Consider the following 24,681-nt stretch of genomic DNA (forward strand, 5'->3'; position numbering starts at 1 on the left):
ACGGGCTGGGGGTGGCGGATGGGTTGGGGGACCAGGAACCGAGGAAGGCAGTGAGAGCTGGACAAACAGTCGGAAAATGCACCGCGGCCCACAGCGCCGGCGGACCATGCGCGCCCCTCCCCTGAGCCTGCCCGCCACGCCAGGAGCCCACACTTCCCGCATCATACAGGGGACGACAGCTCAGGCCCCAGGGCTGGGGGCGAGGGAGCCGATGCAGGGAGGGTCTGTGGGGGCGGGGGGCTCGCGGCCTCCCATCCCAGCCCTGCCCCGGGCGGGCGGGTGGGTGGACGGCCCAGCTCGCGGCCTCGCAATTGGGCTTCGCGGGAGGTGGACAACCGGGGGCGGGCTGGCGGGGGCGCTTGGCGGCATTGCAAGCTCAGAATCACAAGCTCGGCCGTTGGCGAGGGACGGAGCGCGGCCGTCCCCAGGCTGGGGAGGCGCCGTCGGGACAGCTGAGCGGCAGGTGCCGGGCGTGCCCGCTCACAGGCGGTCCATCCGGAAGGTGTCCTCGGTGGCTGGGTCGGCCAGAACCATGTCGGGGTCGTTGAGCATGTGCAGGCCGTCGAGGGTCAGGGGGTCGATCTTGAGTTCATCCAGGGGAAACTGGCTGTCGGAGTCGAAGCTGACGTCGCCGACCCCGGCCAGAGAGCTGGTCAGTTCTTTAGAGAGGCTGGGGGGTGACTCTCCTGTCACTGGGGATGGGGTGGGGACAAAAGGCACTGCTTAGCCCTGGCTCCATCGCCCGCATCCATGGGCCAGCCCAGGCATGCCCGGTGGGCGACTCCGTCCCCTGGGGATGCTGGCACTGCCTGGGGACATCCTGGCTGTCACGACTGGGGGAGGGGATGCTACCAGCACACGAGATGCTGCTCGGCACCTATAGTGCCTGGACCTCAGAGACCAGTCTGGCCCCAAACGTCAGCAGCACCAGGAGAAGCCTCAGGCTGTGTTACAGATGCTAGTCAGTGTGACCTGGCAGGAGCAGGGACCTCGCTGGCTTTGCCATGAGGTCTGCTCGGCATGAGTCACTGAGCAGCAGTCTGGGGTGTCCGTGGGGACCCAGCTGCTGCTGGGGCTGAAGGGAATCCTCGGTTCCCCCACAAAGACCAGGGATCAAACCTGGGCTTTAGCCTGTACTCAAGTTTCCAAATGGGTCTGAAAGGCCCTGTCTTTCTGGGCTCTTGAGGCCACCCCAGTGGTCGGATTCCTAGATTCTTCTTCTCCTGAGTCTGCAGCTGGCTCGTCCACCCTTGAATTTCTCGCTAACTGCTGCCTACGCCTACAGGTGGGAAGGAGGTGCTGGATTCTGCACTCAGAGCCCAGGCCACAGTCGGGGAAACGAAGTACGGACCCTTCCAGCCTAGAAGAGGCCAGTGAGGATTGCCAGGGGGTGTCACCCTCATTTCAGCAGTGCTGGCTCGTAAGGGAATCACCTTCTTCATGGGGGAGAACAAGTTGCGGGGGCCGTGGGAGCGTCTGTGTTCTGTGCGAGACAGAGCTGGGTCTTCCTGACATGTGCCACGCAGGACAGGGCTGGCTTGTCCTCAGGACCCCAGGCACTGTGCTCAGACTGCTTGGATGTGGTTGTCACCGTGCCTCACGGCCCTTAACCGTCAGCTGGCTGCCCGGGCTGGGCTCACCAGGCAGGGCCGACCCCACTGCCGTCCACAGCTCTGGCACACACTCAGCTGACAGGTCAGTGGCCTTGGCAGGAGACACTGTGCACACCCAGCTGTCTGACCTTTCCCCGGGCTGGTGGCCAGACAGGAGGCCGCCGAGAGGGGAGGAGTGATCAGCTCTATCCCACGCCCGGGGCGTCTGGTCCAGGTGCGAGTCACGTTGGGGAAAGAGGGAGCATGGCCTCCTCAGGCCCCCGTCGCGCTTGGGTCACAGCCCCAGCAATGTCAACCCTCCTGCTGCGGGGCAGGGGTCTCTGGCTGTCTCCGCATGGGCTGAGGCCCCGTGGGGCACCGCGCACGCGCCCCGGCCTGGCCTCACCTGTGAGGATGATGTTGGGGATGCCGCTGTGGCTGGCGTAGCCCAGCTGCTGTGAGTCCGGCAGGCTCCCGTGGCTGCCCGTGAGGCCCATCATGGCCGCCTGGGAGTAGTTGAGCGTGGAGCCGGGGCTGTACAGGCTGCTGGAGCTGATGGCGTTTTCCATCATGTTGAACTGCTCCAGCTGGGAAGGGAGGCATACCGAGCCGTGAGGGCCACAGTGCGCCTGCCTGGCTGGCCTGCCCGCAGCTGGGGATGCCGCCCCTGCAGGATGCCCAGCACCCAGGCTGCCGAGCACAAGCCCCGCTCCCCCCGTCGCCTGGGGCCTCCTCGCCACCCCAAAGGCTGGCTGGATGAATGAATGAATGAATGAGCGAGTGAGTGAGCAGGCCTTGGATGCCCACGATCCTGGCCTCCACGAAAAGCCATCAAGACCTCCCGGCAAACCCACGTGCATGGTCCATGCCGAGGCGCCGTGTCCAGCCACGGTCCCATCCCTGCCTGGCCCGGCGTTTGCTGCCTGCCCCTCGCCCTCCGCTCTGTGGGTGGGCACAGACACCAGGAGGCAGCACTAGGCCACCCCTGCCGGGCCCTCAGCCTCTGTAGCCCACAGATGGGACAGGGCGGGGGCCGAGAGGCAAAGCCAAGGGGCAGGCAGGGCCCCCCAAGGGCACGTGCAGCCCTGACTCGCAAGGCCCAGGTCCTAGCGAGCGTCTGTCCTGGGCACCGGCAGGCTGGCAGCCTGGGCGCCCGCTCACCTGGTGGGACAGAGCATTGGCCTGCCTGGCCGCCATCTGCTGCTCATAGTACGCGTCCCCAAACACGCTGCCCAGGGTGGAAGTGTGCTGCAGACAGAAGAGAGGCCTGCTGTGGTCACGGCCTGCGGCCAGGCGGGAAGCTGGCACCTCCCAAGCCCGGCTGGAAGACAAGAGGCCCCTGGAACCTCCCAGATGGCGCCTGGGATGGCAGGAGGCTGATGATTATGCTTATTTTGGGGTTCTGGGGGCGCTCCCCATTCTGGATGCTCCTGGGAGGCTTCTGCACCCCGAACCTCTCTCCCCAAGGCCCCACCCCCATCTCTCCTCAAGCCTGGAAAAGGGCGACTCCATTTCCATCATAGGGAAGTTGGGGGCCACAGGGATGAGGAACCCCCACCCAAAAGGGCCCAGAGGAGAACCGTGGCTAAGGCAGGAGTTGCCCGGGTTATCCCATTCAGGAAGGAAGATGCACTTGGTGACTCCTGACGGGTCCCCAGGGAGACAAAGGACAGGACGCAGGCCACATACACGACAGGACAGGCACAGGGAGAGCCCCCGCCCGGGGCTGCAGACCTGCGGGGCCTGGGGCCCTACTCCTGCCCTCCGAGGCCAGCGGGGCTCTCAGAGGCAGGGGAACAGGGGCTGTCCCTGTGGCAGGAGCAGGGGCAAGGGGACCTTAGGTGTGGTGGAGATGCTAGAAAGGGGACACTCGGAGCCCCTGCCCGAGAGATGGTGGAATGAGGCCCGGCTGGGCTGTGGAGGCGAGGAGAGGGGTGGCCGCTAGCGAGGCCTTGGGACCCACAGCTGCAGTGTGACCTTGCGGCTGCCAGAGGCCTGGCAACATCCCGGGGGTTGGGAGCTCCAGCTGGTGTCCCCTCCATGGGACATGGGGGCCCCAGGAAGCCACTGCCCCACAGCCACTCTCAGAGCTACAGCGTAAGGCATGTGCCCTGCAAGCCGTCCTGGTGAGCGTCTCCACAGACCCAACGCCCTGGCTCTCCTCCCGATCTGAGCTTTGTTCTAAAATGATCCCAACGCCTGGGTCTCTGGCCTCAGTCCCAGAGAGGGGCCGGCCACAACCCCATCGGCTGCTCCTAGTGGTCCGCAGGCGGACAGCAGAGACAGACACACTCACCGGGGGGCGAGCAGCCTTGGGAGGTTGGACGTCCCATTCAAACGCCAGGGAAGAGGTAAAGAGCGGAGCCGAGGGAGGGAAGGCCAGTCCGTGTGGCAAAAACATTATCTTGGCCCTAAAAATCAATAGCTCCAGGTTTTGGAAACAAGGACCGTAAGCTTATGGCTGGGTTTGCCAGAGTCGAGGGAGGCAGGCACTAGGTAGGTAACATCACGGCTGCCGTGGGTCTGTCCCGCGGCTCGGAGTGCGGGGTGGGACCAAGCTTCCAGGATGACACCTGACCCTGTCCCCGTGGCCTTGGGCTCAGAATGGCCTGGCACACGACGGGGGAGGTTGAGGTTTCCCTGTGGGGCTGCCATGGGATGAGACGGGATGCAGGGACGAGAGCTTCCCTCTACCAGGGACAGGGATGGCTTCAGGGCCATGGGCACAGCAGGTGTGGGGTGATCTGGGCCTGTGGGGCTGATAGGCGAGTCCTCGGAGACCCAGCGCAGAGGGAAGGCAGGTCTGCCTCCGCCTAGAACCATCTGTCCCCGAGAGCCCCATCCTGACGTCCCCACACTTCTGAGAGCCACCGGACTCCCGCACCAGCGCACGACAGACAGGACACAGACGTGGGCTTGCCGAGACCGTCACTTGCTCGCTGCCCGGAAGACGAACCCGGTTTGGCTTGGGGCCCGAGAATTCATCAACCATTCCAGTGACTCTCTCCTGAGAGAAACTGGTTCGACCCCCTGATTCCTGTCCTGTCTCACACACAAGACAGACCTCACTCAGGAACCAGCCCCGCCTGGGCTGCCCACCTCAGCCGGGCCCCACCTGCCGCTCCTGCAGTCCCTCCAGCCCCATCCCCAACACAACGAGACCAGACACATTGCCTGAGCCCAAGAGCCCAGAGCGCCGGTGTGGCCAGACCGAACGTGTGCAGACACCAGGCTGACCCCCATGCTGCCTTGAGACCACTGCTGCCGCCCCAGCTTGCCTCCAGAGCAGGGGGCTACAGGTGGTGGCCCCAGGCGGGCCTTGGCTGATGGGGCAGATGTCCCTATACTCGTGTGAGCTGAAGACCGGGCAGAGGGCTTCACTGTCCTCGTCTGTGGTGCTCACGGTTTGTGCCCTGGGACCAGGGAGACTGACCTCAGCCCTGGAGGGCGACTCTTCTCTCTAGCTGGGAAGCAGGGATGAGAGCATCCCCTCTACCAGGCACAGGGATGGCCTCAGGGCCCCGGGCACAGCAGTGGCTCTAGGGGCTTCTCAGCTTGGTGGTTTTGTGGATGAGACGGTCCCAGGATAGTGGCGTTCTGGGGAGGCACTGCCGCCAGGATAAAAAAGTTGGGGGCTGGATGTTGGCCTGTGGGCACCCCTTCTCTCCCGACAGACATTCTGGATGGAATGTGGGGTCTACTGGCCATAGCTGATGTCCCAATAGAACACGAGGAGGAGAGTGGGGAGCCAGGCTGGGCGCTTCCACCGGCCATGGACCAGGCTAGAGGGGCATTTCGAGGCACCTGAACCTGGGAGGGCTGCGGCATCAGCGAGCTGGGGTCTTACAGTGCTGGGTGCAGCAGGAAAACCCAGGGCTGAGGAGTGAGGTCTGAGGCCAGCCTCAGTCTCCTGTCTGTGGAATGGGGACAGGGGCCCTGAAGAGTCAGCGCCTCCGCTGCAGGCTGGCCAGCCACCTCTGCTGCACCCCCAAGCCGGGGGAGCCCCCAAAGCTCCAGCTCACGCTCTGGGCAGCATACTGGGTGTGGAGGGCATCATCCCGGGGCCACTCAATGGGGACGTTCAGGCGGTGCCATCGCAGGGCCACAGCCATCGCTAACGTCACTAACGCAGGTCAGGAGCCCTCACCACCCCACCTCATGTACAGCAGAGACAGGCCATGGCAGCTCCTGGGAAGGGGTGTGTGGGGTCCCTGACCTGGCACAGCCTGGTGGGTGCACAGCTCAGGTCCGACGGAGCGGACAGGATGGGATGGAGCGATGCATGAGGACAGACAGTGGGCAGGGAACACACGGGGCACGAACGAGACGAGCGTGGCGCCCACAGGCCAAGGGGGAGGCGGCGCCCCTTACTTGCGGGGAGCTCCCCGGGGAGAAGCCTTGATTGGAGACTGGCGAGGTGGGAGACTGGTTGGCCGGGGAGCCGGCGCTAGTGCGGTACTGCTGCAGAGCCGGCGCCTGCGATGACAGACAGGTCAGCACGCCGCCGCCCAGCTGCCCCAAGCCCGGGGCTCCAGTCCCTGTTTCCCGGGAGCAGGCCCCCAGGCAGGTCCCCCCACCCCTCACACCTTGGTGATGGGTGCCACCCCAGTGGTAGGCAGAGGAGCCTGGGCACATGCAGGAAAGGTGGGTCCCTGAGCCCTATCTGCCTGAGACCTCGGGGCAGCTGCCCCCAAACCCAGCTTCCCAGGAAGGATCGGTGTGGAGGGTGCAGAACTGTCCTCCTTCCTCGAGCTACAGGAGGGCGATCAGAGGGTTGGCCCTGACTCAGCAGGCTCAGAGCCAGAGTGCAACATGTGCACTCTCATGCATGCACAAAGACACACCCACGTGCACACACAGCCACACTCAGATGTACACAGCCACGCAGGCACACCCAAATATACACACCTTCACATGCACACCCCCACACACATGCACACATCCACACATGAATGTACACACTCACACAGGTGCACACACTCATACGCACACCCAAGCACCCACGAAGGCACACACAAGTGCACACATCCAAACATAGACACACTCACACAAATATATACACCCACGCTGGCACACCCACACCCAAATATACGCACCTTCACATGCACAGCCCCACACGTGCACACATCCACACAAACGCACATGAGCATACATCCACACCAATAACCATATGCACACATGTCCACAAATGTACATACCCACACACATAACCATACACAAATGTACACACCCATGCATGCACACCCACACCCATATACACACCTTCACATGCACACCCCCACACATACACATATCCACATACAAATGTACACACCCTCACAAGCACACCCACTCACTCCTGTACACACCACATGCACACATTGCACACAGCCACATGCCAAAATGTACACACCTACATGCACACATACCCACACAAATGTACATACATCCACAAATGTACACACTCACACATGCACACACCCAAGGTATACACATCCACAAATGTACACACCTACACATGCACACACACTGCACATATACCCGCACACCAAAATGTACACACCCACCCATGCACACACATCCACAAATGTACACACCCACATGCACACACACCCAAATGTACACACATCCACAAATGTACACACCCATGCATGCACACACCCACACAAATTGCACACATCCACAAATGTATACCCACATGCACACACCCAATGTACATCCACAAATATACACACCCACATGCACACACCCAATGTACACATCCACAAATGTACACACATCCACAAATGTACACACCCACACATATGTACACACATTCACACAAATGTACACACCCACACATGCACACCTGCAGACATCCACACATGCATGCACACCCATGCAGGTGCACACCACATACACCCACACGTACCCACTTGTGCACACCCACATACATGTCCACAAACCCACACATACACACCCCTATGGGCAGGGAATACCCAAGGCTGGGTGGGCGGGCACTGCCTCCTGCTCCTGGCTCTCCCTCGCTGTGTGCCCTGGGTGGGTCCCCTGGCTCTCTTAGCGTCCAAGTCTGTAGCCCAACAGATCCGGCCCGACACTGCGGGTGGGGACTGAGTGAAGGCCTGCCAGTAGCCCAGCACGGGCAGTCACTATCCCTGCTCTGCTGCAGGACAAACCTGCCTGAATTATGCTGTCTGAGACCTCCAAGGGGCAGCCACTTCCTCCACCTGCTCGAGGGACGAAAGGCCTGGGCGTCTCCCTGCTATGACCCAGATCTTTCAGAGGCAGGCCGGGCCGGGCCAGGCCCTGGATTCAGACCACACTCTGGCCCTGGCCCGGCCCGGCCATGCGGTGTGCCTGCAGACAACTTACCTGACCTGCCTGAGCCCATCACTGAACGAGCCCAGCCTGACCAGTCCAGGGCCTGTAACTGCTCTGTCTCCCCCTGTCCTCAGTGGCCCTTTATGGGCAGTTTAGGTAGGGCCTGAGTCCAGCTGGGGCGGGGCGGGGCGGGGCGGGGCAGGCGGTGGCCATGAGCTCGCCCAGTAGGGTGTGGGTGATGGAGGTGCCAGCACAGTCACTTGGGGATGACTGACTTGGACCTTCCGAGAGTTGGAAAAGACAAAGTGATCAGAGGAAAATTCTCGTTTGGGTGAGTCTGTGCAGAAACTCAGTCTCCCTGTACCTCCAGGAGGCTGGAAGTCCTCGAAGGGGGGCAGGAAGCCATCTTTCTTGCTGGGGGTGCTGGGCATGAACACCCTGACCTGAGCGCCCCAGAGGGGCCGTCCCTGTACCTGGCCCAGACACCCTGGGGCTCCAACAACCGCCCAGCTCCAGGGCGAGGCCCCATCTTGGGAGCCTCCGCTAGGACCTGCTGCATTTCCACCAAAGCAAAGACTTGGGCACTTTCCCACGGGGGGCCCTGGGTGGCGCCCTCCAAGGGGACAGAGCAGCTTGGGAACATAGGTCTCTACCTGTAGGCTCACTCGCCTACTCTGCCAAGCTCTGGCGGCTGTTCTTCATGGAGCACACCATGTTTGAAGGACATTTAGCCTGGGGTTGGCAGCTGGGGTCAAGTGGGAAGGCTTGCTGTCCCCCAAACACAGGTCCCTACTTCCCTAGATGTGGCCCAAAGCAGCTGTTTCCCACCCCGCCCCCACCACTGGAGCAAGCAGGTAGAAGTCTGCACAGTCAGGAAGGTCTGTGGGTACAGGGGTACCCATTACCCAGTCCTGGCCTGCCTGAGCTCTGCCCTGGGCAGAAGGTCCCATGGTCTGAGCTGTGGCCCCCAGTCCTGGGTCGCAGGCACTGTGTCTCATGAGCCACTGCCTCTCGAGCTGGCTTTGGCTGTCTTTCCCTGGTGAGCTCACGTCACCCCCTGGCCCCTAGGAGCCTGCACCCAAGCCCCAGAACACTGTGCTTTTCTCACCTCTAAGGAAGCCTGGCTTTGGGTGGGAGGGCCCAGAGAGACCAAGAGGGGGTACCTCACAGTTAAATATGGGGTGGCCCATCTTGGGTGGAGTCTGGGGCTAGCCACCTGCTTGTGCCCCGGTTTCTCCATCTTTTTTTTTTTTTTTTTTTTTTTTGAGACAGAGTCTTGCTCTGTCGCCCAGGCTGGAGTGTAGTGGCGCGATCTTGGCTCACTGCAACCTCTGCCTCCCAGGTTCAAGCGATCCTTCTGCCTCAGCCTCCTGAGTAGCTGGGATTACAGGCGCCTGCCACTACGCCTGGCTAATTTTTGTATATATATATATTTTTTTTAGTAGAGATAGGGTTTTGCCATGTTGGGCAGGCCAGTCTTGAACTCCTGACCTCAGGTGATCCCGCCAGCCTCAGCCTCCCAAAGTGCCGGTATTACAGGTGTGAGCCACCACGCCCAGCCCAGTTTCCCCGTCTCTATGGGTAGTGACAGTCTCAGCTTGATTCCAACGGGTAGCCCCGTGGAGTGCCAGGCTGGGCAGCATTCGCTGGGGTCCTGACCCCTGGCCCATGCAGCAGATAACCCGACTGTTCTGCAGCCCCTGGCTGTCCTCCACAGACCCCCAGCCAGGCCCCAAAGGACCCCACCCTGGGCTTACCGAGGCGATGTCGATCCCCATCGATGGCTGGCCAGGGTTCTCTGGGGGGGACTGGGGGAGAGAGGACGGTACCGTGACCGCGAGCGGGGGTGGCTGTGGCCCACGAGTCAGGCTGGCGCTGGGCAACAGGGGGCCGCCGGGGGGCAGGCGGACAGATGCCTGCGGGGGTGGTGGGGGCGGCGGCTGCTGGGACGCTGGCGGAGGGGGCGGCGGGGGCTGGGGCTGCGGCGGCGGCTGCTGGGAGCCCGCCTGGGTGAAGAAGGCGTAGGGCAGCTGCTGCTCCAGAGACAGGGCATCCATGGCCACAGCCTGTGGGAGAGGAGGGCGTCAGGTGGGGTGGGCCCTGGCTGCCAATGCCTGTTCCCCGCAGGCCCCCACAGCCTGGCACGCTCAGCAGGCGGGGTGGAGGGGCCCCGTGATCACGGGCAGCTCCTGGGCTGGGTGCTCCTCACGATGAGGGAGGCCAGGCTAGAGAGGGTGGGCCTCACCCAGGGCCGCAGGGGGTCGGCTGGAGCCGGGCGGGGCCTGACCTCCTGCAGTTCCTTGCGCCTACATCCGGACTACACGCCACGAAGCTCAGGCCAGTCCACCCGCTGCAGGCCCGACACGGGATGGCCATGCCTGGTGGCTCAGTGAGCAGCCAGTTCCCAGCCTCTGTGGGTGCTGTCGGAGGACCTCAAGCGATCCACCAGCCTCGATTTCCAAACCCTCCCTCCCCACCCGAAGCCTTGCCGGCTCTGAGGATACTGGAGACACCAGCATGGCCCTCACCAAGGGCTGGCTCAGGCCTTCTCAGAGATGGAAAGAGAAAAATAAGTAGGGCTGGGCGCGATGGCTCAAGCCTGTAATCCCAGCACTTTGGGAGGCCGAGGCGGGTGGATCACGAGGTCAAAAGATCGAGACCATCCTGGTCAACATAGTGAAACCCCGTCTCTACTAAAAATACAAAAATTAGCTGGGCGTGGTGGCACGTGCCTATAGTCCCACCTACTCGGGAGGCTGAGGCAGGAGAATTGCCTGAACCCAGGAGGCGGAGGTTGCGCTGAGCCGAGATCGCACCATTGCACTCCAGCCTGGGTAACAAGAGCGAAACTCCGTCTCAAAAAAAAAAAAAAAAAAAAAAAAAAAAAAGAAAAGAAAAATCAGTAGGAGGGAAGTGTGTGACATTCGCTGAGTCTGTGTGGAAACTCAGCCAGGGGCTACCAAGCTGACAGTCCTTGGGGAAGGCGGGGGTTCCTGCCCTCTAAGAAAGGCTGAGTGTGCCCAGGAACTATGGGACAGAAACCACTCAGCAGGATGCCCAGCCTCTGAGAAGCGGTGAGTCATTCATGAAGAGAAAGGAGGTTCCAGACAGGGAAGGGGCAGGTGTCAGATTGAGACAGCCTAGCTCACGAAGAGGCTGCAGACACAGAGGCCAGGAGCCAGCACCCACAGACCTGTCTGGATCTTGCTCTGAATAAGACAACTTTGTAAGCAGACAGGAGACATGGGGGCCGAGGGGCAGGGAGAAATGGAGTCCAGGCCAGGCATGGCCAGGTACCAGGGAACTACCATTAACTTCGTTGTAGGCGGACAGTGCCACTGTGGTTATGTCAAAAACAGACAAGTGGTGGGCGCAGTGGCTCACATCTGCAATCCCAGCACTTTGGGAAGCTGAGGCGGGGGGATCACCTGAGGTCAGGAGTTCGAGACCAGCCTGGCCAACATGGCAAAACTCCATCTCTACTACAAATACAAAACTTAGCTGGGTGAGGTAGGCACACGCCTGTAATACCAGCTACTTAGGAGGCTGGCACAAGAATCGATTGAACTCAGGAGGTGGAGGCTGCAGTAGAGTCAAGAACACACCACCGCACTCCAGCCTGGGCAAGAGTGAGACTCTGTCTCAAAACAATAATAATAATAATAATAATAAAATAAAAATTAAAAATGGTTGGGTGCAGTGGCTCATGCCTGTAATCCCAGCACTCTGGGAGGTCAAGGTGGGCAGATCACGAGGTCAGGAGATCAAGACCATCCTGGCTCACATGGTGAAACCCATCTCTACTAAATATACAAAGTATTAGCCAAACATGGTGGCACACACCTGCAGTCCCAGCTACTTGGGAGGCTGAGGCAGGAGAATCGCCGAGATTGTGCCACTGCACTCCAGCCTGGGTGACAGAGTGAGACTCCATCTCAAAAATAAAATAAAATGAAAAAATATTAAGAGACAATGCTCTCTGTTAGGGTTTTTTGTTTTGTTTTTAAAAAGACAAAATGGATAAATTTCTAGAAATGCATAAATGACCAAAACTGACTCAAGGAAGAACGGAAAACCTGAATAGCCTTATAAGAAGTAAGAAGAAATTGCAAATTTCTCAACAGATTTGGGCTAAGATGCAGGTGGCCGCACTGGTGAATTTTACCAAACTTTTTTTTTTTTTTTCTTTTTTTAAGACATGGGGTCTCACTGCGTTGCCCAGGCTGGATTCAAACTCCTGGGCTCAAGCAATCTTCCCACTTTGGCCTCCCAAGTACCTGGGACTATGGGAATTTATCATTATACCCACTTAATTTTACCAAACATTTAAAGAGGAATTAAAAATGCTTCTGAAAAATGAAGGGGAGGCCGGGCGCGGTGGCTCAAGCCTGTAATCCCAGCACTTTGGGAGGCCGAGGCGGGTGGATCACGAGGTTGAGAGATTGAGACCATCCTGGTCAACATGGTGAAACCCCGTCTCTACTAAAAATACAAAAAATTAGCTGGGCATGGTGGCACGTGCCTGTAATCCCAGCTACTCAGGAGGCTGAAGCAGGAGAATTGCCTGAACCCAGGAGGCGGAGGTTGCGGTGAGCCGAGATCGCGCCATTGCACTCCAGCCTGGGTAACAAGAGCGAAACTCCGTCTCAAAAAAAAAAAAAAAAAGAAAAAAAAAGAAAAATGAAGGGGAAATGAACATTGCACACTCACTCTATGAAGCTGCACTGATGAGGTAACAAAGAGGGGCGCCTCAATTGCTAAGATCAGAAAGTGAAAATGGGAACTTTGCCACCGACTTTAGGTAAATAAAGGATTACAAGGCCGGGTCTGGTGGCTCACATCTGTAGCACCTTGGGAGGCCAAGGTGGGCAGGTTGCATGACGCCAGGAGCTTGAGACCAGCCTGGTCAACATGGCAAAATCCCATCTCTATCATCAAAAATTTCTTTTAAAATTAGCTGGGCATGGTGGCAGGAGCCTATAATCCCAACTACTCAGGAGGCTGAGGCACAAGAATTGCTTGAACCTGGGAGGTGGAGATTGCAATGAGCCAAGATCATGCCACTGCACTCCAGCCTGGGTGACAGAGCGAGACTCTGTCTCAAAAAAAAAAAAGAGATTACAAAAGAGTATCATAAGCAATTTTCTGCCAGTAAGTTGGATAGCGAAGACAAAATGGACAAGTTCCTAGAGACACACAGACACAAACTACCCAAAAAAGTAGATAAGCAAATATAGCACATTGACAAATTAAAAGCTAAACTCCCTTTTTTTTTTTTTTTTTTTTTTTGAGACAGGGTCTCACTCTGTCTCCAAGGCTGGAGTGCAGTGGTGTGAACGTGCTCACTGCAGCCTCCACCTCCTGGGCTCAAGTTGATCCTCCCATCTTAGCTTCCCTAGTAGCTGGGACCACAGGCGCACACTACCACGCCTGGCTAACTTTCACATTTTTTTGTAGAGATGGGGTTTCACTGTGTTGGCCAGGCTGGTCTTGAACTCCTGACCTCAAGGGATCCGCCTGCCTCAGCCTCCCAAAACGCTAAGATTACAGGCCTGAGCCACTGCGCCTGGCCTGAAAATTTAATAATAAAAATTAAAAGTGTTGTGAAAGCCGGGCGCGGTGGCTCACGCCTGTAATTCCAGCACTTTAGGGAGGCGGAGGCGGGTGGATCACGAGGTCAAGATATCGAAACCATCCTGGTCAACATGGTGAAACCCCGTCTCTACCAAAAATACAAAAAATTAGCTGGACATGGTGGTGCGTGCCTGTAATCCCAGCTACTCAGGAGGCTGAGGCAGGAGAATTGCCTGAACCCAGGAGGCGGAGGTTGCGGTGAGCCGAGATCGCGCCATTGCACTCCAGCCTGGGTAACAAGAGTGAAACTCCGTCTCAAAAAAAAGAAAAAAAAAAAAAAAGTGTTGTGAGCATTCTCAAGATTTCGTGGCCTCCTGGAAGGAGCAGAAGGCCTTCCAAGAGGCACAGCTGGGCCTCCACCTTTCCCTTTCCCCCTCCCACCTGCCCCCCACTTCGCCCTCGCACCTGAGTGATAGGTGACAGTGGGGACAGGGTGGGCGATGCCTGCTGACGCCTTGCCTCTGTGCTCAGGGACAGGGGGCTGACGCCGGCTGGGCGGTGCTGCGGAGAGGACCCAGGTGTGCTCATCCCTGCAAAGGAAGCGGGAGGGAGAGTGGGTATGAGACTGATCGCTGAGAAAGGGCCGCTTACCCACCCACAGTCACACTGCATGAGAGCAGCCCAACTGCTCAGACAGAAGCCCATGGGTATGTCCCAACTGCCAAACCTGGGCACCCCCACCAAGACCCTGATCCCTGCCCCGGGGGTCCCAGGGTCCAGCACATTCTGTTCTTCCTTCTGGGAAGGGGGTGTCCCATAGACAGCCAACCAGCACATCCCAATCTCTGGGGCATATGATTGACCCCCAGATAGACATGTGACCAGGCTGGTCCAATGAGAGCCTTCCCAGGGACTTCAGCTGGAATTCCAGGAAGGGCTGTCTGAAGCGGAGAGCGGGGCATCTTGTGATGAGGGGAGGAGCCGGCTGAAGGGCTGAGCGGGAGAGGCAGCACCTGAGCCCCATCCAGGTGGTGCTGCCCACTTTCAGGAGACAATAAATGTCCTTTTTTTTTTTTTTTTTGGGGGGGGGCGTGAAAATGGCTTGGGTTGTGGTTAGCTTCAAGCCAGCAGGCCCTGCCAAATACTGTGGTTTCATCTGTCGCCTCATGGATCTTGCCCTCCTTTGGTGAATGTGGCCACTCCTGTAGCTGCTTCTCATGGTCCCCAGACCTGAGGATCTGCTGTCCTCGATGTCCCTCATCCCCTTCATCCACTTCCTCCTCCCTGACCTGGAGCATTCCCCAAGCTACAGTGCCATCCCCCAACCCCCTGCCCTGACAGGCTGCCTGAAATAAAGAATGTCACTCCTCAACATCCTTCCCCTGTCTCTGCCCTGGGGTCTGACACCCTCGTTCCTGCTAGAGGTCCTGTCAGGGGCCGCCTCATCACCCCTTTCCTCACCCTGGACCCCCAAGGCCCTTTCCCTGAACAACCCAATCCTTGGATTCTGCTGCGGTGATGGAGCTGGGTAAGGTCAAGTTGAACGTGGCAGCAGCTGGGGCTGGCTGGGTTATTGTGGGCACCATGCCAGGCATGTAACAGGCCCCTCGATGGCAAGAGGAGCCCTGGGGGCCTGGCCTGACCCCTATCCCCCCACCAGAGAGTCAGTTTCCTGGTTGGCAAGATGGCGATGATAACAGCCACCCTCTCTGGTTCAACATGAGGCCCTGGGGAGGTCAGGAGCAGGCTCTGAAGAGCATCTGGCCTGCAGTCAAGGCAGGGTGAAGCTGCCTGACTCACCCCAGGAGATCCGGGCACCAGATTAACCTTGTTCCGGCAGATGAGACGGCGGGGGCGTGGGCCCGTGGGAACACACCCGTCGAACGCCAAGGGGAGATGACAGTCAACAGCCTCGTCCGTGCCCAGGGCAGCTGCTCATTGGGGCGAGCTCGGTCACGCCTGCACTTCCCCTCGGATGCCCTGGCGGTTCTGCTTGGCTGCGTGCCGCGGTTGGAAGCCTGGTGCTGCTCTCCAGGCAGCGCCCTGTGCAGACCCTGGCATCCAGGGAGGCCTCAACAGAGGCCTGGGCAGGAGAATGTGGGGGAAGCCTGCTCAGAGCACACTCAGAGTCACGACCCTGGGCCACGCCCTTGTCTTCTCCTGGGAGTCCGCCACTTCGTGCGTCCAGCGGGCCGAGAGATGCTCAATACCCAGGTCAGAAGCAGAGGCTGGGCTCGGTACCCAGTAGGGACAAATGCCAGGAGTGTGTGAGGGCACGGATGTGGGCCGACAAGGCGGGTGGGGCCTGAGGCCATACGGAGCACTGTGGCCTGTCTTGAGGTGCAGGACATCGGCCCATGGCCACTGGGCTGTCTGATGTTCCAAAAGCAGCCAGAAATCCGGTGTTCTACTGGCACTCCCCTGGGTTTTTCAATGTTGATTCTAAGTACAGTCATGCATCATTTAACAACAGAGGTGATTTCTGAGAAACTCATCGGCTGGTGATTTCATGGCTGTGCACGAGGATCACAGAGCAACTTACACAAACCTGGACGGCAGAGCCTCTACACACCTCGGCCAGACGGTAGGGCCCTTGTTGCCAGGCGACAAACCTGTACAGCGTGACTGTGCTGAATACTGTCGGCCAGGCGCAGTGGCTCACACCCGTAATCCCGGCACTTTGGGAGGCCAAGGTGGGCAGATCACCTGAGGCTGGGAGTTCAAGACCAGCCTGGCCAACATGGTGAAACCCTGTTCCTACTAAAAATGCAACTATCAGCCAGCTTGGTGGTGCATGCCTGTAACTCCAGCTACTCTGAAGGCTGAGGCAGGAGAATGGCTTGAACCTGGGGCCGGGGGCGAAGGTTGCAGTCAGCCAAGATCACGCCACTGCACTGCAGCCTGGGCAACACAGCAAGACTCCATCTCAAAAAACCAAACCAACCAACCAAACAAAAAACAGGCCAGGCATGATGGCTCACGCCTGTAATCTCAACACTTTGGGAGGCTGAGGCAGGTCAATCACCTGAAATCAAGAGTTCTAGGCCAGCCTGACCAACGTGAAACCCCATCCAAACAGAAAAACCAGCTGGATGCAGCGGTGCACACCCGTAATTCCAGTTACTCTGGAGGCTGAGACAGGAGAATCGCTTGAACCCAGGAGGCAGAGGTTGCAGTGAGCCGAGATCGCACCACTGTACTCCAGCCTAGGCGACAGAGCGAGACTCAGTCTCAAAAAAAAAACGAAAAACAAAACAGTAGGCAACTGGACTTCTGTGTCTAGGCCTCGAAAAGGTGCAGTAAGGGCCGGGCACGGTGGCTCAAGCCTGTAATCCCAGCACTTTGGGAGGCCGAGGCGGGTGGATCACGCGGTCAAGAGATCGAGACCATCCTGGTCAACATGGTGAAACCCCGTCTCTACTAAAGGTGCAAAACATTAGCTGGGTATGGTGGCACGTGCCTGTAATCCCAGCTACTCAGGAGGCTGAGGCAGGAGAACTGCCTGAACCCAGGAGGCAGAGGTTGCGGTGAGCCGAGATCGCGCCATTGCACTCCAGCCTGGGTAACAAGAGCGAAACTCCGTCTCAAAAAAAAAAAAAAAAGGTGCAGTAAGACATGGCGTCATATTCTGATGGGGCCGCTGCTGAATACGTGGTTTGCTGTTGGCTGAAATGTGAAGATGATGTGACGTGTGGCTGCATCACAGATGCCCGAGTGCGGGCCACACGAAACACACCGTGGGCTGGATTTGGCCCTTGGGCTGCCAGTCTCTAACGTCTGTCCTGAATACAAGGGAGTTTTTAATCGTCCACTGGCTGCAAAGCGAGCTCTTGGCCACCCCTAGACAGGCCAGTTGGCCCAGGAGGGCGGACGGGCGCCTTGCTGTTGAATTCCTTTTGGTAACCTGGCTCACCTTCAGGAACAGGCACAGAGCCAGCTGGAGGGGAAGTCTGGGGCGGGCAGGGAGAGCTGCCAGGGGAGGGCGGGCCAGGTGGCAGAGCCCGCCTGGCCTCAGAGCCAGGCCAGGAAGGAGGAGCCAGGGCTTGCCCTCCTCCCGCACTCTGGGAAGCAGCCAGGGATACGGCAAACAGAGATGAAGCCAAGCAGGGTGCGGTCTCCCGGGCCTCGAAGGCCCCCGTCTTCCTCCCCAGGTGGCTCACATTCTGACTGGCGGTGGGCTTGGGAGGAAGGAGGGGGCTGCCTTCGTGTATGCCAGGGGCCGGCAGCTCAGCTTGATTTAGAAGGCGCCCAGAAGGCAAAGCCCCCACTGGGCAGGCTGCTGAGACGGCAGGTTCACACACAGCCCAACATGTCAGGCATCACCGGGCCGCTGCGGCCAGCGCCGGCTCCGGCTCCCACGTGTTGTGTTTCCCTGCGCTTGTTTAGACTGGGCGCCGGCTGGAGGTGTGCAGCTCGTGGGCGGGCGCTGGGGAGCTGCAGGAAGGGGGCTGTGTGCTCTGGAGGCAGTGGGGAGACGTGAGGGGAAAGGCAGGGGCTGGGAGATGGGACTTTTACATGGGACAGGGGCACCAGCAGCCCCAGCACTGGCCTTTGGGCTCCTGGTTCTACACAGGTGCGTGTGGATGCGGCCTCCCTGGCCCTGTCTATCTGCAGACAACGAACAGGGCTCCTCCGAATCAGCTGTGTTTTGCGGGCCTTCTCTGGTACCCTCTGTCCAGGGGCAGAGCCCCTCGGGTACAGGGCCTGGGTGTGGGAGTCAGAACAGCCTCAATGCGCTCAAGCTGGGGCCCTCTTCCCTCTTCACTGTTCTGGTCCCCACGCCCTCCTCCAAAAAACCCAGGCACATTTGCGACACCCTCCACACCCCTTGCCTATCCCTGGCCACATTGATACCAAAACCAAGAGCACCTCCAGGCTCCTCCCTCTCCTTCGCTCTCTGCATCAACCCAGCTCCGGGGCTGACCAATTTCACCCCAGAGTCTCCCTGCAGAGCCCCAGATTGGGGTGCTGTCCTGCTCCAGCGGCCGCCCCTCCCAACAGCTCCTTCTTCCAGTGCAGCCAGAGGGACTTTGCCAGTTATAAATGTAAGCACGTGACTGTCTCACGGAAAGCCCTGCCTGGTGTTGCCTTCCCAGCCTGGGGCAGAAGCCGGATGAGATGGTTCCTTCTGCGGCTCTGGGGCAGGACGGAGCATGGCGAGGTGGGTGTGTCACCCTCACCCCCAATGCATTCCCCAACGGTCCCTCCAGCCTGTCCCACCCCCTGGGGCTAGTTGGGGTCATGTCATTTCTCCTCCTTGGAAGCCGGGCACCTGCCACCCCCAGGATGCAGGCCACACACCACACAGCTAACGGGGACGCAGGCGACAACTGAGGACAGAGCAGTGACGTGGGCCAGGGCAGGGGTGCAGGAAAGCAGGAAAGACCTGGGCTGGGAGAGCCTCAACAAGGACACTAGGGGTAAGCAGGGCAGGGCAGGGGAGGGAGGGTGCCCTGCGGCCGCCTGGAGGGGGAGAACTCCGTGTGCAGAGGCCTTTCGGTGGGGCTGGGGCGGACTGTGGCCAGAGGGTGCAGGGTGAGCCAGGGTGGGCATTCCAGGCTCTGGAGGCCTCAGGCTTTCACTGAGAGGGAGCTGCGGGCTGTGCAAGGTCCGAAGCGGAGAAAGCCATGGCTGCTGGCTGTTCTGAGTGGGGACGGGGCTGGGAGCCTGGAGGGAGGGCCCAGGTCAGGCCAGGTCCTGAGGGTGGAACCAACAGGCTGACAATGGGCCAGGGCCGGGAAAGGACAGAGGAGTTGGGACGCCTCTGCAATCAGTGCAGCCACAGGAGGGGGTTCCTGGGGGAAGCAGGGTGACAGCGGTGCCAGGAGCTGTTGGGATGGGCAAGGGGCCCGTGTGACGTCTCTGTGTGGAAGTGGCCGAGGAAGGAAGGAGTGTGGAGCTGGAGACAGGGCGGCAGGTGGGGGGGACAAGGCAGTGTGGGGCTAGAGTGTGACAAGCAGGTGTCAGACATTGGGTGGAGGAAGGAGGTCAGGCCTGGTCCTGCCCCCATGAAGGGCTGGGGGTGAGGAGGGAGGAGGGAAGGCCTGGTCCACCCCAGCTGTGTTAAAACCCCCAGGGTTGGCCGGGCGCGGTGGCTCAAGCCTGTAATCCCAGCACTTTGGGAGGCTGAGGCGGGTGGATCACGAGGTCGAGAGATCGAGACCATCCTGGTCAACATGGTGAAACCCCGTCTCTACTAAAAATACAAAAAATTAGCTGGGCATGGTGGCTCGTGCCTGTAATCCCAGCTACTCAGGAGGCTGAGGCAGGAGAATTGCCTGAACCCAGGAGGCGGAGGTTGCGGTGAGCCGAGATCGTGCCATTGCACTCCAGCCTGGGTAACAAGAGCGAAACTCTGTCTCAAAAAAAAAAAAAAAAAAAAAACCCCAGGGCTGCCCTCCTGGACTCCCCAAGCACCCTCACACACCCTCAAAGCCACCATCTGGTTTCTGGGGCGCCATGCGCTCCTTTCTACCAGGCCTGCATCCCAGTCACACCCCTGCCTGGGATGCCTGTGCCCACCAGGTCAGCCTGTCTGCCGCCCCCCAGCCCTGTCCCCCAGGCCCTGGTATTTGGGACAGAGCTCTGCCACGTTCCCCTGCAGATGCCCGTGTCGTCTCCAGAAGCCGGTGCTCCGTCCAAGGGCGGAACGTTCCCTGCCTTACCCTGGCCGGCGCCGCCGATGCCCAGGTGCGTCAGGTTGGCCGCAAGGTTGCCGGTGCTGCTGGAGCTGCTCAGCGAGGGGAAGGTGGGCTCCTCGGGGTCCAGCGGGGTCGGGAGTGGGGAGGGGAAGTGGATGTTGGTCAGGTCGGGCAGGGAGCCCCCCGTGTTGTGGGTGGCGGGGATCAGGGCTGTAGTGTTTTCCTGGTCGGCGGATGGGAAGATGCTGGGGAAAGGCCAGAAGGAGGCAGGAGGTGAGCTCACGGGGCGGGGCTGGCAGCAGGGACAGGAGGGTGGCGGGAGAAAATCAGTGAGTACAAAACGACACCCCCCATCAGGTGCTGGGTGCTCAGGAAACCACTGGTTGGGACCCTAGAAAGCAGCCTACTGCCCAGTGGGGGCAGTAGGGACCAGGGGCAGTGACCTCCCTGCACCCAGGAGAGGGCATCAGCCCTGGGAAGGAGGTGCCTGAGGGGTGGGCGTGTGGCAGCTCTGTCACTGCTGCCGGTTGCATGGTGTCCCTCTTGAGGGGACTTGCCACCTCAAGAGAGTGGACAGAAAGCCCCGGGGTGGAGAAGCGGCACAGGGGCTGCAGCGTGTGGGGCGGGCCCTGGGGACACTTACTTGATTCCGGGGACCTCACAGGACTTGGGCCTGGACCCCGTCTGAAAGAGAAGACAGCAGAGCCTGAGCCCTGGGAGCGCCCTGTGGGGCCTTCCTCCTGGACCTCGGGCCTCCTTGAAACAGCTCATCTTCCCACAAAGGCCGGAAATGCACCATGAGAACCAAGCTTGTGGGGGCCACGGAGCCCCGCAGATGGAGGACAGGCGGCCCTCACACCCCGCACGGTGGAGGGGCAGGCCCCAGACACCTCCTGAGCTCAAGCGACCTTCTTCCTGCCTCAGCCTCCCAAGTGGCTGGGACCGTAAGCTGCACTGCACTCGGCTCCTTTTTAAATTTTGATAAAGCGCCTCTTGACGCTCCCAGGCCTGCACCACAGCAGTGAGCAGCCAACTCAGCAGAGGCCCCGGGCACCCAAAGCTAAGTGTCCCTAGAGCTGTCCCCGACCCTCCATGCCGCTCCCAGATCATGGTGGCGGGGGTTCTAGGGGCAAGAGTGGCGTCTGTCCAGTGCCCACCTGGCAAGTTCATGAGCAGCCACCGGTCTCCAGAGAGTGAATCAGGCCCAAAGCCCAAAGGAGGGAAGAACTGAGTCGGGGAGCCCCGGGACGCTTGGACCTGATGCCCTACACTCAGTCCAGAGGTTGCTGCCCCTGTCTTGGGGCTGACCAGCCTTGTGGCAGACCTAGGCATGTGCCTTCCCCGGGGACCCTCCGACTCTGCTACTTCCTGAGAGTCCCGAGACGTCCCTATGCTCTGCGGACAGCCACACTCATTCCCCACTGACCAGGGATTGGGCAGCCCTCAGCGTGACACTGGTTTTTGTGCTTGGCTGTAGAGCACTTTTAGGACACTTGGGACATGGTGGACAGCAAGGACCCCACAATGCGCTCTTCTTATAGTGTGGCCCACGGAGGCCTTGAAGTTCAGAGTCCCAGGAAGGGCTCCTCCATCCTTCTAAAAAACGGTGTTTTGTTCTGTTTTGTTTCTGAAATGGAGTTTTGCTCTTGTTGCCCAGGCTGGAGTGCAAAGGGGCGATCTCGGCTCCCCGCAACCTCCGCTTCCCAGCTTCAAGTGATTCTCCTGCCTCAGCCTCCCGAATAGCTGGGAGTACAGGCATGCGTCACCACGCCCGGATCACTTTTTTCTATTTTTAGTAGAGACGGGTTTCTCCATGTTGGTCAGGCTGGTCTCGAACTCCCGACCTCAGGCGATCCACCCACCTCGGCCTCTCAAAGTGCTGGGATTACAGGTGTGAGCCACCTCGCCCAGCTAAAAAATGTCTAATTTTAATTTTTTAATTTTTTAGTAGAGATGAGGCCTCACCATGTTGCCCAGGCTGGTCTCAAACTCCTGCGCTCAAGCGATCCTCCCACCTCGGCCTCCCAAAGTGCTAGGCTTATAGGCGTGAGCCACAGCCCCTGGCCTGAAGTTTGGACTTTTCACAGCAATGGGAAAGGGAATCAGAATCCCAGTAAAACGACCGGCCAGGTACCTCCAAGGGCTTCTGAAAGCAGGGTGGGGTCTGGCTCTGGCTGTGAGCATCAAGGGATGGCAGGGCAGCCTCCAAGTCGGACAGAGCCCAGCGAGTTGGCCTTGGGGAGGGGGTGCCCAGGAAAACCTTCCTGGGGGACCAGTGTTTCCTCCCCTGTGAGTCGGGGACGTAACACAAGCTGCGACATGGGATCACTGCAGGCCTGGGGAATGACAGGCTCCAGGTAGGGGGCCCCCAGACTCCTGTTCAAAGACAAAAGAGGACCCGTCTTCTGCTCTTGGCAGGCATGACCAGACAGAGGCCCGGCCATGGATGAGGGCACCAGTGTGGCACGTTTCCGCCCCTGGGGCCCTGGGGCGGACACTCCCGGCTGAGTTCTTTCAGGATTGTCAGATGAAAAAGGCAAAGGCACTGGCAGAGGGTGGGGCTGGCCTCGAAGTGCATGTACCGTGAGGGGGCAATGCCCAACCCGCAGCCACTGGGGCGCCCGAGGGGTGGCGTGCGACCGGCGGGCGTTAAGCCTCTGCGGGGAACGCCGGCTGAACGGGTTTCTACTTGGCCAGAGCCACCTTCATTCTGAGAGTAAACATTCGCTTCATTACCGATTTCTGCAAAGCACACCGGTGATCACGTTCGCAAGAATACTTTGAAAAGCATTCCACGAACATCACGGGGACATTAATGGATTTCTGAACAGTATTAAAAATTCACCCACCGCCCCCTCCTCCATCAGCGGTGTGTCTCCCTCTGTAAGGACACTTTCTCGAGTGACGGCCCAACATCCAGCTGTGCAAACCGACCGTTGCCTACTTACCTTCCTCTCTGCTGCCGCTTTTCTAGTTTTGTTTGTCCTTAGAATTTTTTTTTTTTTTTTTTTTTAAAGAAACAGGGTCTCGCTCTGTTGCCCAGGCTGGACTTGAACTCCTGGGCTCCAGCGACCCTCTTGCCTCCCAAGTAGCAGGCACACACACATATCACACTGGCTGTTTCAAAATGTTCTGTAGAAACCAGGTCTCTGTACGTTGCCCAAACTGTTCTCAAACTCCTAGGCTGAAGCAATCCGCCTACCTCAGCCTCCCGAAGTGTGTGGGGATTACAGGCATGAGCCACTGTGCCCAGCTTAGAGTTCTTTCTTTCTTTTTGAAATTGAGTTTTCACTCTCAGTGCCCAGGCTGGAGTACAGTGGTACGGTCTCGGCCCACTGCAACCTCCGCCTCCCGGGTTTAAGTGATTCTTCTGCCTCAACCTCCCAGGTAGCTGGGATTTCAGGCATGTGCCACCACGCTCGGCTAATTTTTTGTACTTAGTAGAGACAGGGTTTCACCATGTTGGCCAGGCTGGTCTTGAACTACTGACCTTGGGTGATCTAACAGCCTTGGCCTCCCAAAGTGCTGGGATTACAGGCGTGAGCCACCGAGCCTAGCCTAGAGTTCTTTTTTAAAGATTTTTTTCCCCCAAGTATGGAAATCCCAGGGACTCCTTGTGCCAAACTGAAACACACAGAAAGAATCCAGGACTTTGAGACTTGCCTGGGCAACACAGTGAGACCCCGTCTCTACCAAAAATTTAAAAATAGGCCAGGGGAGGTGGCTCATGCCTGTAATCTCAGCATTCTGGGAGGCTGAGGCAGAGGAGTGCTTGAGCCTAGGAGTTTGAGAGCAGCCTGGGCAATGAAGTGAGACCCTGTCTCTATAAAAGATTTAAGAATTGACTGGGAACAGTGGCTCACACCTGTAATCCCAGCACTTTGGAAGGATGAGGTGGGTGGATCACCTGAGGTCGGGTGTTCAAGACCAGCCTGGCCAACACGGTGAAATTCCGTCTCTACTAAAAATATGAAAATTAGCCAGGCATGGTGGGTGGGCTCCTGTAATCCCAGCTATTCAGGAGGCTGAGGGGAGAAGAATGGCTTGAACCAGCGAAGCCACAGGTTGCAGTGAGTCCGGACTGTGCCACTGCACTCCAGCCTGAGCAAAAGACCCAAGCTCCATCTCAGAACAAAACAAAACAAAAATCTGTCAGGTATGGTGGCGTGCGCCTATAGTCTCAGCTCCTCTGGAAGCTGACGCACAGGACTGTTTGAGCCCAGGAGACCAAGGCTGCAGTGGGCTAGGGTGGCATCACCGCACTGCAGCCTAGGCATAAGCGAGATCCTATCTCTAAAGTAGGAAAAAGAGCCTGTCACCCCAGCACTCTGAGAGGCTGAGGTGGGCAGACCACTTGAGGTCAGGAGTTCGAAGCCAGCCTGGCCAACATGGTGAAACCTCCATCTCTACCAAAAATACAAAAATTAGCCAGGCGTGGCACATGCCTGTAATCCCAGCTACCGGGGAGGGTGAGGCAGGAGAATTGCTTGAACCCGGGAGGTGGAGGTTGCAGTAAGAAGAGATCACTGCACTGCAGCCTGGCGGACAGAGCAAGACTGTCTCAAATTAAATAA

General features: G+C 58.9%; 1 protein-coding gene across 4 annotated transcripts in view; it reads right to left on the minus strand.

Annotated features, from left to right (window-relative positions):
- Positions 1-395: 395 nt before the first annotated feature.
- Positions 396-24,681, minus strand: part of CRTC1 (CREB regulated transcription coactivator 1) — a 99,404-nt gene continuing 75,118 nt past the window's right edge. For 2 of the 4 annotated variants that reach the window (XM_039466292.2, XM_039466291.2), the window contains 8 exons: positions 20,751-20,791; positions 20,132-20,352; positions 13,932-14,056; positions 9,650-9,958; positions 5,964-6,068; positions 2,754-2,840; positions 1,999-2,179; positions 396-692 (listed from right to left, as the gene is read on the minus strand). In XM_039466292.2, the coding sequence (XP_039322226.1) occupies positions 481-692; positions 1,999-2,179; positions 2,754-2,840; positions 5,964-6,068; positions 9,650-9,958; positions 13,932-14,056; positions 20,132-20,352; positions 20,751-20,791 (1,281 nt within the window). In that variant the 3' untranslated portion in view covers positions 396-480. The remainder of the gene's footprint in view (positions 693-1,998; positions 2,180-2,753; positions 2,841-5,963; positions 6,069-9,649; positions 9,959-13,931; positions 14,057-20,131; positions 20,353-20,750; positions 20,792-24,681) is intronic. The other 2 variants (XM_074384369.1, XM_074384370.1) reach the window with 1 other exon arrangement.

This window comes from Saimiri boliviensis, chromosome 14, assembly GCF_048565385.1.
Source record: "Saimiri boliviensis isolate mSaiBol1 chromosome 14, mSaiBol1.pri, whole genome shotgun sequence".
NCBI classification, from domain to species: Eukaryota; Metazoa; Chordata; class Mammalia; order Primates; family Cebidae; genus Saimiri; species Saimiri boliviensis.